At 58.1% G+C, this 14,193-nt stretch overlaps 1 protein-coding gene across 1 annotated transcript; it reads left to right on the forward strand.

Moving 5' to 3' along the window:
* Positions 1-1,622: 1,622 nt before the first annotated feature.
* LOC125363499 (dehydrogenase/reductase SDR family member 4) lies at positions 1,623-13,658 on the forward strand. The gene is made up of 8 exons (XM_048362774.1): positions 1,623-1,774; positions 3,360-3,537; positions 8,014-8,115; positions 10,205-10,275; positions 10,370-10,421; positions 10,684-10,818; positions 11,197-11,252; positions 13,133-13,658. Exons 1-8 carry the CDS (start codon positions 1,644-1,646, stop codon positions 13,245-13,247), a joined length of 840 nt encoding a protein of 279 aa, XP_048218731.1. The 5' UTR covers positions 1,623-1,643; the 3' UTR covers positions 13,248-13,658.
* The last annotated feature ends 535 nt before the right edge of the window (positions 13,659-14,193 follow it).

The raw sequence follows: 14,193 nt of genomic DNA on the forward strand, positions 1-14,193 counted from the left end.
AGGCAGGGTCCGCGCTGGCTGGCTGGCGGGGAGGCAGGGTCCGCGCTGGCTGGCGGGGAGGCAGGGTCCGCGCTGGCTGGCTGGGAGGCAGGGTCCGCGCTGGCTGGCTGGCGGGGAGGCAGGGTCCCCACTGGCTGGCGGGGAGGCAGGGTCCGCGCTGGCTGGCTGGGAGGCAGGGTCCCCGCTGGCTGGCTGGCGGGGAGGCAGGGTCCCCACTGGCTGGCGGGGAGGCAGGGTCCGCGCTGGCTGGCTGGCGGGGAGGCAGGGTCCCCACTGGCTGGCTGGAGGCAGGGTCCCCGCTGGCTGGCTGGCGGGGGAGGCAGGGTCCCCGCTGGCTGGCGGGGAGGCAGGGTCCGCGCTGGCTGGCTGGCGGGGAGGCAGGGTCCGCGCTGGCTGGCGGGGAGGCAGGGTCCGCGCTGGCTGGCTGGGAGGCAGGGTCCGCGCTGGCTGGCTGGCGGGGAGGCAGGGTCCCCACTGGCTGGCGGGGAGGCAGGGTCCGCGCTGGCTGGCTGGGAGGCAGGGTCCCCGCTGGCTGGCTGGCGGGGAGGCAGGGTCCCCACTGGCTGGCGGGGAGGCAGGGTCCGCGCTGGCTGGCGGGGAGGCAGGGTCCCCGCTGGCTGGCTGGCGGGGAGGCAGGGTCCCCGCTGGCTGGCTGGCTGGGAGGCAGGGTCCGCGCTGGCTGGCTGGCGGGGAGGCAGGGTCCCCGCTGGCTGGCTGGCGGGGAGGCAGGGTCCGCGCTGGCTGGCTGGCGGGGGAGGCAGGGTCCGCGCTGGCTGGCGGGGAGGCAGGGTCCGCGCTGGCTGGCTGGGAGGCAGGGTCCGCGCTGGCTGGCTGGCGGGGAGGCAGGGTCCCCGCTGGCTGGCGGGGAGGCAGGGTCCGCGCTGGCTGGCTGGCGGGGAGGCAGGGTCCCGCGCTGGCTGGCTGGGAGGCAGGGTCCCCACTGGCTGGCTGGCTGGGAGGCAGGGTCCTCAGGTCCCCGCCTCCTGGGTAGGTAGGATGACAAGGGCGCGCCACCAGCGCTCAGCTCAAAGTAGAATTCTTTCTTGGAGAAATCGGAAGGTCTGGCATGGCGGCCCACGCCTGGAACCCCCGCCACTCCGGAGGCTGCGGCCTGAGCGACGGTCGAGGCTGGAAGCCACTCCGGCAGGAGAGTCGGGAGACTCTTGATTAACCACTCGGAAAGTAACCCAAGAGACACCTCAGAAGCGGTAGAGCGCTGGCCTTGAGCAGAAGGCTCCGCTCAGGGGCAGCAGCCAGGCCCTGAGTTCAAGACCCAGGACCACCCCACGCGCGCACACACACGCGCGCACACGCTCACACGCATGCACACGCACACTGTATGTTGGGATTTGAGGGAGCAGGAGAAAGCAATTCGAAGCCTCCTCTTAGCGTCCGGGCCTCCCCACACCCAGAGGGCGCGCACGTGGGGGCGGAGCGAGGAGCCGGGCGCGGCGGCCCTGCGGGAAGCGGGAAGCCCGGGCCGGGCGGGCGGGCAGGTGGCCCAGAGGGGCAGGGTCCTGGCGGCGGGCCGGGGGGGGGGGGGTGGGGACGGGCGGAGGCGGAGGCGGCCCTGCCCGCCCGGCCCGGCCCCCCGCCCGCCCCGCCCCGCCGAGCCCAGTGGACGCGGCCCCCGCGGGCGAGCCATGCACCGGGCCGGACGGCTGCTGGGCGGCTGCGCGCGCGCGAGCAGGTCCGCGAGCATGGCCGGCTCCGCGGCGACCCGCCGGCCCGCGCTGGAGAACAAGGTGGCCCTGGTGACGGCCTCCACCGACGGGTGAGTGCGGGGCGCGGGGCCCGCGGCCCGGCCCGGGAAGGCGACCCGGGGACCAGCGCCGAGCCCCGGCCGGCGCCCTGCGCGCCACCCCCTCCCCCCACCCCGAGCGCCGCTGACCCCGAGCGCGGTGCCGGCCCCGTGCGCCCTCCCCGCGCCCCGTGCGCCCTCCCCGCGCCCTCCGCGCGCCCTCCCCGCGCCCTCCGCGCGCCCCGCGCGCCCTCCCCGCGCCCTCCGCGCGCCCCGTGCGCCCTCCCCGCGCCCTCCGCGCGCCCTCCCCGCGCCCTCCGCGCGCCCTCCGCGCGCCCCGCGCGCCCTCCCCGCGCGCCGCGCGCCCCGCGCGGCCTCCCCGCGCCCCGGGCCGCCCCGATCCACAGCGCCCCCTGGAGCCCGGGAAGACCAGGCCCCAGCCGCCCGCCCCAACCCTCGTCCAGGTGGGACGCGAGGCTCGCAGTCCATCCAGATTCCTGTTCCAGTCAACCCACGGTAGCCCCCGGGCCTGGCCCGCGTCACCCGCCGCCCCGCCGCCCCGCCGCCCCGCTGGCCCTCCCGCTTCTCAGCCCAGAGGACTTGGCTGGATGGCAGTGCCTCATCCACGGGAAATCCGGAGCCCAGGGCCAGGGACCCACGCTGCAGCCTCAGCCCCTCGGGAGGCGGGGGTCCCATGGCAGCGGTTCAGTGCTAGCCCAGCAAGGAAGTCAGTGAGCCCATGCCCATCCACCACCGAAAACCCGGAAGAGGAACTGACTCCTGCCGCAGGGCACCAGCCTCGAGAGAGAAAGCTAAGGGACAGTGCCCAGGCCTGAGTTCAAGCCCCAGTATCCACACAAAAATAGGAAGGAAGGTAGGTAGGTAGACAGACAGACAGACAGACAGACAGACAGATAGACAGATAGATAGATAGATGAGAAGATAGACAGATAGACAGATAGATAGACAGATAGATAGATAGATAGATAGATAGATAGATAGATAGATAGATGGATAGATAGATAGATAGATGGGATAGATAGATAGATAGATAGATAGATAGATAGATAGATAGATAGATAGATAGATAGATAGATGGATGGATAGATAGATAAGTTGGATAAATAAGTATGAAATACAGGTTACATGAGATGCTCGGGGCTAGGCTGGGAATGTCACTCGGTAACTTCACAAGCATGCTGGTGGCCAGCAACTGGAAAATACGTGATCTTTATTCCAATGAGGACATTTCCATTTTTAACCTTCCTTTCCCACCCGACCCCAAAGCGTAACTAAGGGTAGCCCCGTTTCTCCCTGGTAAGGGAGATCTTTGGGGACGGGGATTCTTGCAAGGGAGACCCCCCAGATAGCCGGCATGGCGGCGGCTGCACCCCATCTCACTCCTGACTCCTGCCCGCATTAGGTATCGGGGTGATGTCGGGCCTGGGGACCCGACGTCGAGGGCCGCCTGGCGATGGCCACCATGACGTCTGCTCTCGCTCTATAGGGGCACGCGGGGATTAAGCAGCGGGAGGGCTGAATCCCGCCCCCCGGCCCGGCCCGGGAGCCCCTGGCCCTGCCCGGGCTGTGACGAGCCTTTGTCCTCCCCGCCCGGCAGGATCGGCTTGGCCATCGCGCGGCGTCTGGCGCAGGACGGGGCCCACGTGGTGGTCAGCAGCCGGAAGCAGCAGCACGTGGACCGCGCCGTGGCCTCGCTGCGGGCCGAGGGGCTGAGCGTGGCGGGCACCGTGTGCCACGTGGGGAAGGCCGAGGACCGGGCGCGCCTGGTGGCCACGGTGAGCGCCGGGGGGGGGGGGGGGTGTCCAGCCAGGAGGCGGCAGAAGAGAGCTGATCCGCTCCTTCGTCCCTGCCTCCCTAGACGGCGCTGGTGAGATGCAACACAAGACCATTAGCTAAAGTTGAAGGGTGCATCTAAGCACCCCACTAGTGCCCTAGCTCATTCCTGTCATGTCCACACCCTGAAGTCTGAGAGCTGTCTGCTTCCGATCAGAAAATGTACAACCACCCTACTGCTTCAAGCTTGCATTGTCTCTGCCAAGAGAAGGGGCACTGGGCCGGGCCCTCTTGTCCTTTTGTGTAATCGAGCAGATGAGAAAGGTAAATACAATCACAAAATAGATGTTCCCACTCATGATCAAACAGCCGCCCGTGCTTCCGCCTACCCGGTCCCCAGGAAGTCACCACCACCCGCCCGCCATATTCCAACCATCCCCTGCGTGGAGGCATACACAGTCTTTCTCTGAAGCTGGAAGGAATCCAAGCAAGGCAAGGGTTGTTCTTCTTGTTTTCAGATAGCTGGGGCCACTCCCCACGGTCTCCCAGCCAATAGGAAAGAGCTGTGATTCAGTCCGGATCCCCTGCTGTTCCGGGTGCTTACAGCGCCTGCTTCTCCACTAACACAGAGCCGGGCCTTGGGTGCAGATATGGACTTTAATCACAAAGAAAGCATCGAAGCCAGACTTTGAGTCGGTGCCTGACGCCACCTTCCAGCTGCAAAGACGGTACAAACCAGCCGACGGAGGAGGCTCCCTCGCCCTCCCCACGCAACCGAGTGCCGGGAGCACCTCCCCACGCAGGCGGAGCGGGGCACTGTGCCCACAGCTTGGAAGCTTGGCAGAGGTAGTTCAGGTCATCCCTTCAGAAGAGGAAGTCGTAAGCAATGGTGGATAGAGGTAGTGTGGACAGATCCATCAACTCCCTTTCTAGGGAATGTGCCTGCAAACAAGTGTCGGCCTAAGAAGGTCATCTTGCATCGTGGCACAGGCTGATGGACAGAACCTGAGAATGGGACCTTGATTCTCAGAGTAAAGGGAGATGTTTAAAGGTCCTAAGCCAGTCAGTGACTAACCATTTGACATAGATATAGTAACCTCTCCTCTCCTTTTATTTTCCAGTGCCAGCGGTCAAACCCTGGCCCTCTCAGAATTATCAGAATCCTACTTAGGCCAGGCACCGGTGGCTCACGCCTTTAATCCCAGCTCCTCGGCAGGCTGAGATCTGAGGATCTCGGTTCAAAGCCAGCCCAGGCAGGAAAGTCCACGAGACTCTTATCTCCAATTAACTAGCAAAAAAATGAAGGGAAAAAATCCAGAAGTGGTGTTGTGGCTCAAGTGGTCAAGTGTCAGCCTTGTGTCCAGGCGCTGAGGTTAAGCCCCAGGGCTGGCATGGGCGGGGGGGGGGGGGGGGGGGGGAGGATCCTTAGATAAAAGTCCTCTGGCCTATGACAGGTCTAGCTAGCAGATCCTTCAGGCCTGCCCAAATAGGACTTGAACTACACTCTGAGGAGTGGGAATGGAGAGCTAGAGTCAGGATGGGGTTCCAGGTGACCTTACCAAATCGCAGGCAGCCGCGGGGGGACTGGCAGACAGAGGGGAATTCTGAGTCCACAGCATACAGCGCCATACTGCAAGGACTGGGAAATGGGCGGCCTAGGAAGGGTGACCTCCTAGAGGCATTTAAAGGTCTCTGAGGGAATAAGAAGCCACGTGAGGGTTTGAGCAAGATGGAAACGATAGCTAATCACTGATAACCCAGCCATGGTAGGAAGGCTAACTACAGAAAACCCTGAGCCAAGGACGCTCTTGAGAAAGCTGTTGCTGTCCTCCCTGTCTAAAGTAGTGCTGATGGGACTAGAATGGACAGTCCAGCAAAACATTTGAGGGGAACCAACCAACTTTTTTTTCCTCAACCACATGTCAAAAAACTGAGAAATAGGGAAGATGAGTCAAAACAACTTGGGAAGTCTGTATGACTGATACCCGAGTGCAGAGTACTAGGCAATGACCAGCCGTTTGAGATCTATCTGACTGCGGCCAGCTGCTGCCCTGCACTGAGAAAACCTGCCGCCATGAGGAGGCCGCTACTGTGGTAGAAAACACATTGGCAATTTCTCCACTTTAAAAAAAAACAACTGCTGTCCGAAGACAAACCACTTTAGTGTAGTGATCACACAATCTACGACGAGATTTAGAAGGAACCAGAGAGATGGTAGGCACCGTTCTCGTTCAACTTAGGTGGTTTTTGTTCTGCTCAGTCAGAACTCAGCCTTCAGCCAGCCGTGAGGGCTCCCGCCTGTCATGCTAGCTACTCGGGAGGCTGAGAGCTGAGGATCATGGTTTGAAGCCAACCCAGGCAGGAAAGTCCGTAAGGGTCTTTACCTCCAATGAATCACCAAAAAAACCCCTGGAAGGTAGAGCACGGAAGAGGTGGGACGGAGGCTGAACAAATGCAGCGGTAGTCCTCACGAGACACCATGGTGAAAATGTGACTTACAGGCAGGCACAGGAGGGGAAATTTGGGAGACAGCGGAGGAAAGGTAACACTGTCCAAAAAGAATGAAAGGGTAGCCCCTCGGGGTCCCACCTTTATAATAACAACTTTTAATTAAAAAGAAAGGCTAAGCCAGGTACCCGTGGCTTAAGCCTAGAATCCTAGCTTCTCAAGAGGCTGAGAACTGAGGCTTGTGGTTCAAAGCCAGCCCGGGCAGGAAAGTCTGTGAGACTCTTATCTCCAGTTAACCACCAGAAAACTAGAAGTGGAGCTGTGGCTGAAAGTAGAAGAGCGCTAATCTTGAGGGAAAAAAAGAAAGCTCAGAGACAGAGCCCAGGCCCTGCGTTCGAGCCCCAGGACTGACAAACAAAACAAGCTGGAAGTGGAGCTGTGACTCAAGTGGTAGCACGTTAGCCTTGAGCAGAAAAGCTGAGGGACAGTACCCAAGAGTTCAAACCATAGGACCAGCGTGCACGTGCGTGCACACACATACACACACACACACACACACACACACACACACACCCTTCAGCCTTTTCTCCTCTGTGCTGAAAGGCCTAGAAGGCTAAGGAGACAGGGCACATAGGAGTGGGCAAGAGCTCTCTAGTGACTATAGTATGCCCTGCCATCTTTCTGTACACACACACACACACACACACACACACACACACACACTACTCATTCGCAGAACATCAGACACATCCCTTTTTTTCAACTTAGCTTTCCTAGTAACTTTGCCATCCCTTGAGTCTGAGTGGATGAGCGGGATTTACTACCACAACACCAAAAATTAGAGAGCATGAGAAAGGTAATGGTTTCAAGAGATGATGTGACTTTAAATTTTGTTAAATTTACCTATTGACAGCTAGGGCATTGCTTTAGCAATGTAGAAACAACTCAGCTTAGCAACTAGTTAGCAAGAATAATTAGTTAAAAGGCGAAGCTAACAGATGGTGTGTATTGTTAATAACACCCTTTGTGTGCCAAATCTGAGGCACAGAGTTGATCAGAAGCCCGTTTAATGCTGCTTGCCCAAGCCATCCAAATTGCAGATCTAGGCAAATGCAAAGTCTGGTTTTAGTCTGGCTTGTATTGACAATCGTCGTTGGCAGCTTCTCCTTGGCCATCCGCTGCCCTGATGCAAGCCTCCCCCTACTTGCAACTTACGGAGGAGAACCTCCTTTGTTCAGTGAACCTGGGTTTCTGCCTCACGTCTTCCATGCCTCTGGATCAAAAACAAGAAAGAGGGAGAAAAAAATGGCATCGAGGCTGAGTGTGGAACTGCTTTAAACCTAGAGTCGTGTCTTTATCGTTAGTTGTGTAACGATCGCACCTCACTTTCTGAAGGTGCCTGGGAACCAGCTCCGTGCTCCGCCGCGGGAGACTGACTAGTTCCGCCGCCACCGCCTGGCTTTGTTGACTGAGCAAAGCCCTTTACGTCTCCCAGACACCAAATGGGCGGGCCTCCTGCTCTTAGCCAGTCCTAATATATCATCTCTGTGTTGTGTGAATGTCCCTGGACGTCACCTCTACCAGGAGGCCCTTCCCGGTGGTAGCTTTACCTGAGTCTAGTGACACCTCTTTCCTCATTCAGGCGAGTGTGGACAAGTTGATTGTGAGACTGGAGTAACTTACTCAAAGACAATGGACAGGCAGCCCTGGAGGAAATGGGGTTGGGACCCAGTGTGAAAAGAACAGGCGGGTCTTCCGGTCCAGAAATAGATTTTGAGGTGAATGTTGAGGGAATGAGACTGAAGATGTTCCCTAAAGGGGAAATGTAGGAGAACGAGTCAGACACATCCTTAGATGAAGAGGCAGGCTAGAGAGAAGGCAAAAGAAACAAGACAACCTTCAACGGCTAGCAGTAAAACCCAGGGTCCTTATTCCGGGTAGGCTTAATAGGCGTTCCTGAGAAGTCCTTTATCCACATGGCATCCCCTTCTCTGGCCTGGAGCCCTGACCCGGACTTGCCTCCCCTCCAGGCTGTGAACCTTCACGGGGGGATTGACATCCTCGTCTCCAATGCCGCCGTCAACCCCTTCTATGGGAACCTGATGGACGTCACCGAGGAGGTGTGGGACAAGGTAAGCGCGTGTGCCAGCAGCAGGGGGCGGGCCTCGGGAAGCAGCCAGCGCGGATGTACCCCGCACGCGCCCGGGACGGGGCCGGCCGGGGGTGCGCGCCCCTCTGCCCCGTCCTCCCTCCCATTCTCTCCTCCCACGTGCGTTGGGCCAACCGTCCTGTGCTTCTCTTCCCCAGCTCTCCCTCCTCTTCCCGACGTAGTTCCAGTCGGGACATGGCAGCTAATAGGCCAACAACTAATCCACTTAAACTTGCACACCCACCCATCCGCTTGGCAGCTGCCAAGACTTAGGAATGCTTTTGCATTCGTTGGGAAACATGAATAGCTGCTGCTTCGATGAAATATCAATTCTAGCAAAATTACCAGGGTTGCCACTTACAACAGCCTCTGCCTCTCACCTTTCCCTCTCTCTCCCAGTACTAAGGCCTTGCTAGGCAGTCTCCACCACACCTCCAGTCCTTCTGAAGCATTTTTGTCTTGCCTTAGGCCCCGCCCACCCGGGCCGCAATCCTATTGGTGCTTCCCGTGTCTCTGGGAATGACAGGCACATAGCGCCTCCAACCATTGTGCTTCCCCCTCAAGCAGGGCTAACTGGGTGGAACCACGGCACTGGGCCACCGGTTGAGATGGAGTCTAGCAAACTTCTTTTTGCCCAGACTATCCTTGAGCCTCCATACCCATCACTGCCACCCAAGTATCTAGGATTAATCCAAGCTGAAGCCAAGACCTGTCCCCCTAACTGTAGTTAATACTCAGAAAACCTACATGCAGATGTCCCAGTCATTGCTGTGTTTCTGTGGGGTTTGAACTTGGGCCCTCGTGCTCACCAAGTGTCTATTGTGCCACTGAAGCCACACGTGCAGTCCCTGATATCTCAATTCAAATGTTAGAATGTCGGTTTTTATGTGAACGTGGTGATTACATCACACTCGTAATACATTTCACCTACTTACATCCTTTAATTACAAAGCTTTAATTAAAACGTTTGTCTTTGTTTGCTATGGTTACTATTCCCACAGGATTTGAAAATGGTAAATTTCTTATGCTCTCCCATGGTTTTCCTTTTCATTCTGATATCAATGATTTCTTAGCACTGAAGTTTAAGGATACTACACCAGGAGCTAGTAGCCCAGCTTGTAATCCTAGTACCCAGGTCCTGAGTTCAAGCCCCAGTACTGGAACAAAAAAAAAAGGTAAATAAATAAATTAACTAAGAATATTAAAATATTATAATTTGTTTATCAGGATTTCACACACATAAGGCTGAAGTGCCAAGTGTCCTTCGTTAAACCAGATCCTGGTTCTGATGTTGTCTAAAGAAGCATCTTTTGTGGACATTCTAAATAGAGACCAAATTAAAATCATTTTTTAAACAAATAACGTGGTGTGTGTTTTCCAGGCTGGCACTCTGGGCCTGGGTGCTGTCCCTGAGCTCTTCAGCTCAAGGCTGGCGCTGTACCAGTCTTCTGGTGGTTTATTGGAGATAAGAGTCTCACAGACTCTCCTGCCCAGGCTGGCTTTGAACCACAATCCTCAGATCCTCAGCCTCCTGAGTAGTTGGGATCACAGACGTGAGCCCCTGGCCCCTGGCTACGTGTTTTACATTTGGAACGTAGACGTTTTCATTGAGGCTCACGCCCAACTTTCCCCCAAAATACCTCATTGTCTAGAGAGTCCCGGAGGGCCAGGAACATTCCACTTCCTTGCTTAGAAGCCATGGAAATACTAGGACCACCCTAGGGACCCCCAAGTCAGGCCGCATCCTCCCTGAGAAGTAGGGCCCACTCTAGAACAGATCCAGGGAGTGACCCACTTCTGGGGGACGGGGGGACTCAAATCCAAAGCAACCCTAAGAACCGAGGCTCGCTCTGAGCTGGTTAGGAGAAAGAAACTTGACCTCCCTGCCATCGTCATCCACCTGAAGCGGCTGTCTCTCTCTCTGAGCCCTGGCGCTCCCTTGTCGGGTCCAGGTAAATCATCCCTGAAGTGCCCTTCGGCTCTAATGAACTCACCCCGGGCGCCCGCCGCCATCCCCAGCGCCCCTCCGACAGCCCCCCGACGCCCTTCTCACTGTTTCTCCTTGGCTGCAGATTCTGGACATCAACGTGAAGGCCGCAGCCATGATGACCAAGGCAGTGGTGCCAGAGATGGAGAAACGGGGGTACGGCGGGGGGGGGGGGGGTTCGGGAGGGAGAGAGCGGGGCTGCGGGCGGGGGTGTCCACCAGGAAAGTGACCCGCGTCCTCTCTCTTCCAGAGGGGGCTCCGTGGTGCTCGTGGGCTCCATAGCGGCCTTCTTCCCGTTTTCCGTAAGAACCCCTCCATCGCCTCTTCCACCCCGTCCCCCCTCCCGCCTCCTCCACCCCTCTACTTACCCAGTCGAGTCTGTATCCCCTTTCAGGACCCTACCTCCGAATCCCTTACAATAAACAGTTATTTATTCGCCTCCCAAGCCCCAAGCCGGTGCGAGGCGCGGGACGGCTTCCCCAGCGCGCCAAGCCTGGTGCGAGGCGCGCGGCCGGTCCTGTCCCCGGCCCAGAAGCTCCGAGGCTAACCCGGCGCTTTCCCCAGGGCCTGGGCCCTTACAACGTGAGTAAGACGGCCCTGCTGGGCCTGAACAAGAACCTGGCCATCGAGCTGGCCCCCAAGAACATCCGCGTCAACTGCCTGGCGCCGGGACTCATCAAGACCAGCTTCAGCAGCGTGGTGAGGAGGCGGAGCCCCTTGAGAGGCGTCCGGCTTCGGGGTGGGGGGAGCCCCGAGTCAGAGGCCTGCCTTCCCTGGGCTCCTCCGCGTTCCTCTCCCCGGCAGCCCCTCTCCCCACAGACGCGCCCCCTTCCCCTTCCTGAGCTGTGGGAGGGGGGCCGGGCGTTCACGACCCGCCCACACCGGGGCATGAGCACTGGGGAGAGCCAGCAGAACGCCGCATTCGGACCCGAAAGGAAGGAAGTGGGGAAGGGTGGGGAGGAGGTCTGGGAGCCTGAAGTGGAGGGGGCGTCTCTCCACCCTCCCTCGCGGTCACCCTGGGCACGGGCACTTTCCCGCCTTCGCCACCCCTCCGTTTCCTTCTCCTTCGTCCCGCAGTTTTGGATGGACAAGGCACGGGAGGACACCGTCAAAGAAAAAATGAATATTAGAAGGTGAGCTGCCACCGGGAAGCTGAGGCGGGGGGGGGGGGGGGCGCGTCTCTTCCTGGGCACCCCCCCCCCCCGCCACCTGTCCTGGTGCCCCAGGTACCGCGGGCATGCTCTCCACGGCTCCTCAGACCTCACAAGTCCACAGCACGAGTCCTCCCGGGCTCTTTCCACCCATGCTGCTGCCCTGGCAAGCAGCAGGGGTGCGGGGGTTTCGGCAGAGGGGAGCAGGGCGGGGGCCTCCGCTCCGCTGTCTTCCTCCTCCTCCCGGCACACGTGGAGACTGAAAACCCAACCCAGCCTTCAGTTCCCCCTTGAATACACAGTCATGTTTCGACAACTCAGATGGATGATCCGACCGTCCAAAGAAAAGGAGCCAAGAGCCCTGCTAAGCCCTCAACTCCTTCGCCGGAGGAAATTGTTCTCTTCCCTAATGGGCTGGCTAAATTATTCAGACATCTTTGCTAGACTTCCTTCTAAGTTCCATGCCTCTCTCCAACTTGTCTCTCCAACTGTGTGTGTGTGTGTGTGTGTGTGTGTGTGTACGTGTGTGTACTAGGGCTTAACCTTAGAAGCCTGGGCACTGTCCCCTAGCTTTTTTATTCAGGGCTGGTGCTTTACACCACCTGAAGCACCGCTCTACTTCTTGGCTTTTTGTTTATTAATTATAGAGACAAGAGTCCCATCAGTTTTTCTCTCTAGGCCGGCTACGAACCAATCCTCAGCTCTCAGCCTCTTGGGTAGCTAAGATAACAGGCAGGAGACACTGTCTTCTGAGCATGCTTGTCTTTAGCTTCTCGATCGTGACGCCTCAAGGACAAATGTGAGCAGTCCCTCCCTGCTTACTGGCCCAAACATCCCTGACCCTCTCAAGTCCTCCCAAAGCCGTTCTGATGTCAGGCTCGAGCTGCAGGTCTAGTTCATGATTCATTAATAAGGCAGGGTAGTGTCATCTCAGAGCTTCCAGTGAAGGGTCTAGCCCCATGGCGATCCGCTGGATATGCATTAGAATTCTCTGGGGAGCCTTTTCAACTGCACTTGCTCAGACCCCACTCCCGGAGATGCGTCTTTCATTACCCCACAGTGGAACCTACACATTCTTGTTTTTGTTAAGCCTACTTAGTCGCAACATGCAAGTTGGAGAATCACTAATCCAAGCCTTCTAGACTCAAGTTTCTTATTCTGCCTACCTCTAGAGCATTCTATGCCTGTTCAAGTGTTCCCTAACTACGTAATTATTAATACAAACAGTGAAAATGAACAAGTTCTTACCAAATGAACATGACCTTAAGGAACAAAAATAGATTCCTGAAATAGTACATTGAACCAGCACAGATGGGATCACTTAATCACACCATTTACTGTCATACAGACTCCTGACACTTGAATAGTATGTACATGCGTGAAACGATTCTTCTTCTGAAATATGAAACAATTGCTCACCATTTTATTAATAAGACTTTGAATTTCGGTGTTCTGAGCTTCCTAAAAGAAACAGTGTCTCCATATTTGAATAGAATATATTTAAGCAGGACACAGTATTTGTGCTTATACTAAACTATAACAGCTTAGAATCGTGATAACACTTTTTGTTTCTGGTCCTGGGGCTCCAACGCAGGGCCTGAGCACTGTCCTTGAGCTTTTGTGCTCTACCCTTGAGCCACAGCTCCACTTCTGGCTTTTTTGCCGGTTCATTGGACTCTCATGGACTTTCCTGCTCAGGCTGGTTTTGAACCACGCTCCTCAGATCTCAGTCTCCTTGGGTAGCTAGGAGGACAAGCTTGAGCCACCACTGTGTAGCTTCTGATCCTTCTTGGGCAAGCAAATTTCACTTTCTGTGGGCCTGTTTGGTTTTCACTTGCTTATTTCTTTCCCTTGTTCCCCAGAATAGGCAAGCCGGAGGAGTGTGCAGGCATTGTGTCTTTCCTGTGCTCTGAAGATGCTAGCTATATCACTGGGGAGACCGTGGTGGTGGGGGGAGGCGCCCGGTCTCGCCTCTGAGGACCTGCAGACAGCCCACGGCCGCCGCAGAGGTTGATTCCGGTCCCCATTCGTGGGCGAGCTGCAGATCTGGCCCTCCCCACCTCTGCCCCTTGCCCTGCCCACCCCATCCAATCAGTTCTGCCCGTGCTAAGGTCCAGCCTTCCCGGCTTCGAGGTAGGAGGAGGCTTTCCACTGTTGCCATGGCCCTGGGTAGAGGCCTCCCCTGAAAGCGCAGCGAGTCTGCTGGAAGGATGCTTCTTCCTCTGCGAAGCTCAAGTTCGTTGTCTATTGTTTTGTTGGGTTGTTTTTCCCCTGGATCTCTGGGGAAATTGGGGGGAAATGTGGGAGAGAGGGAACCTGGAGTGGGAGGAAGCCGGGTTGGAAATTAACAACTTGCAAATGAAGTGCAAATAAAGTGCAGATGATCGCAGCCAGGCTCACTTCTGGGGTGTCTGAAGAAGTCTGGGCTGGTGGATCCCGGCGTCTCCCGACCCCTCCGCCCTGCCCTCCCCCCCCCCCCCCCCCCCGCCCCGGCCCCAAGGTGTCTGCGGAGCCGCCAGCTGGGAGAGGAGACTCGGGAACTCCCGGGTGCCACCCTCCGCCTCACACCCCAGGGACGGGCCCGAGGACGCCGCGGGGATCCCCGGGCCGGGCACGCGCACGGAGAGGGGACGACTGCCCGGGATCCGCTGCCCCCCCTCACGTCCTTGGTGGTGGGTTCCCGAGCCCCTCCCCAGCCCCGTCCTTGGCGGGTCCCCCCCTCCCCAGCCCCGCCTGGCAGGTTCCCGAGCCCCTCCCTCCCCAGCCCCGTCCTTGGTGGCGGGTTCACTCCGGGGTCAGGCGGGGATGAGCTAGACGCGCGCCGGGCGCGGGAGAGACCCGCGAGGGCCCGCGAGGACGACCGGGGCGGGGAGCCCAGTCCCCTAAGAAAGCCGTGGGGGCTCCGCCCAGCGCTCCCGGGCCA

This window comes from Perognathus longimembris, chromosome 14 (assembly GCF_023159225.1).
Source record: "Perognathus longimembris pacificus isolate PPM17 chromosome 14, ASM2315922v1, whole genome shotgun sequence".
NCBI lineage: Eukaryota > Metazoa > Chordata > Mammalia > Rodentia > Heteromyidae > Perognathus > Perognathus longimembris.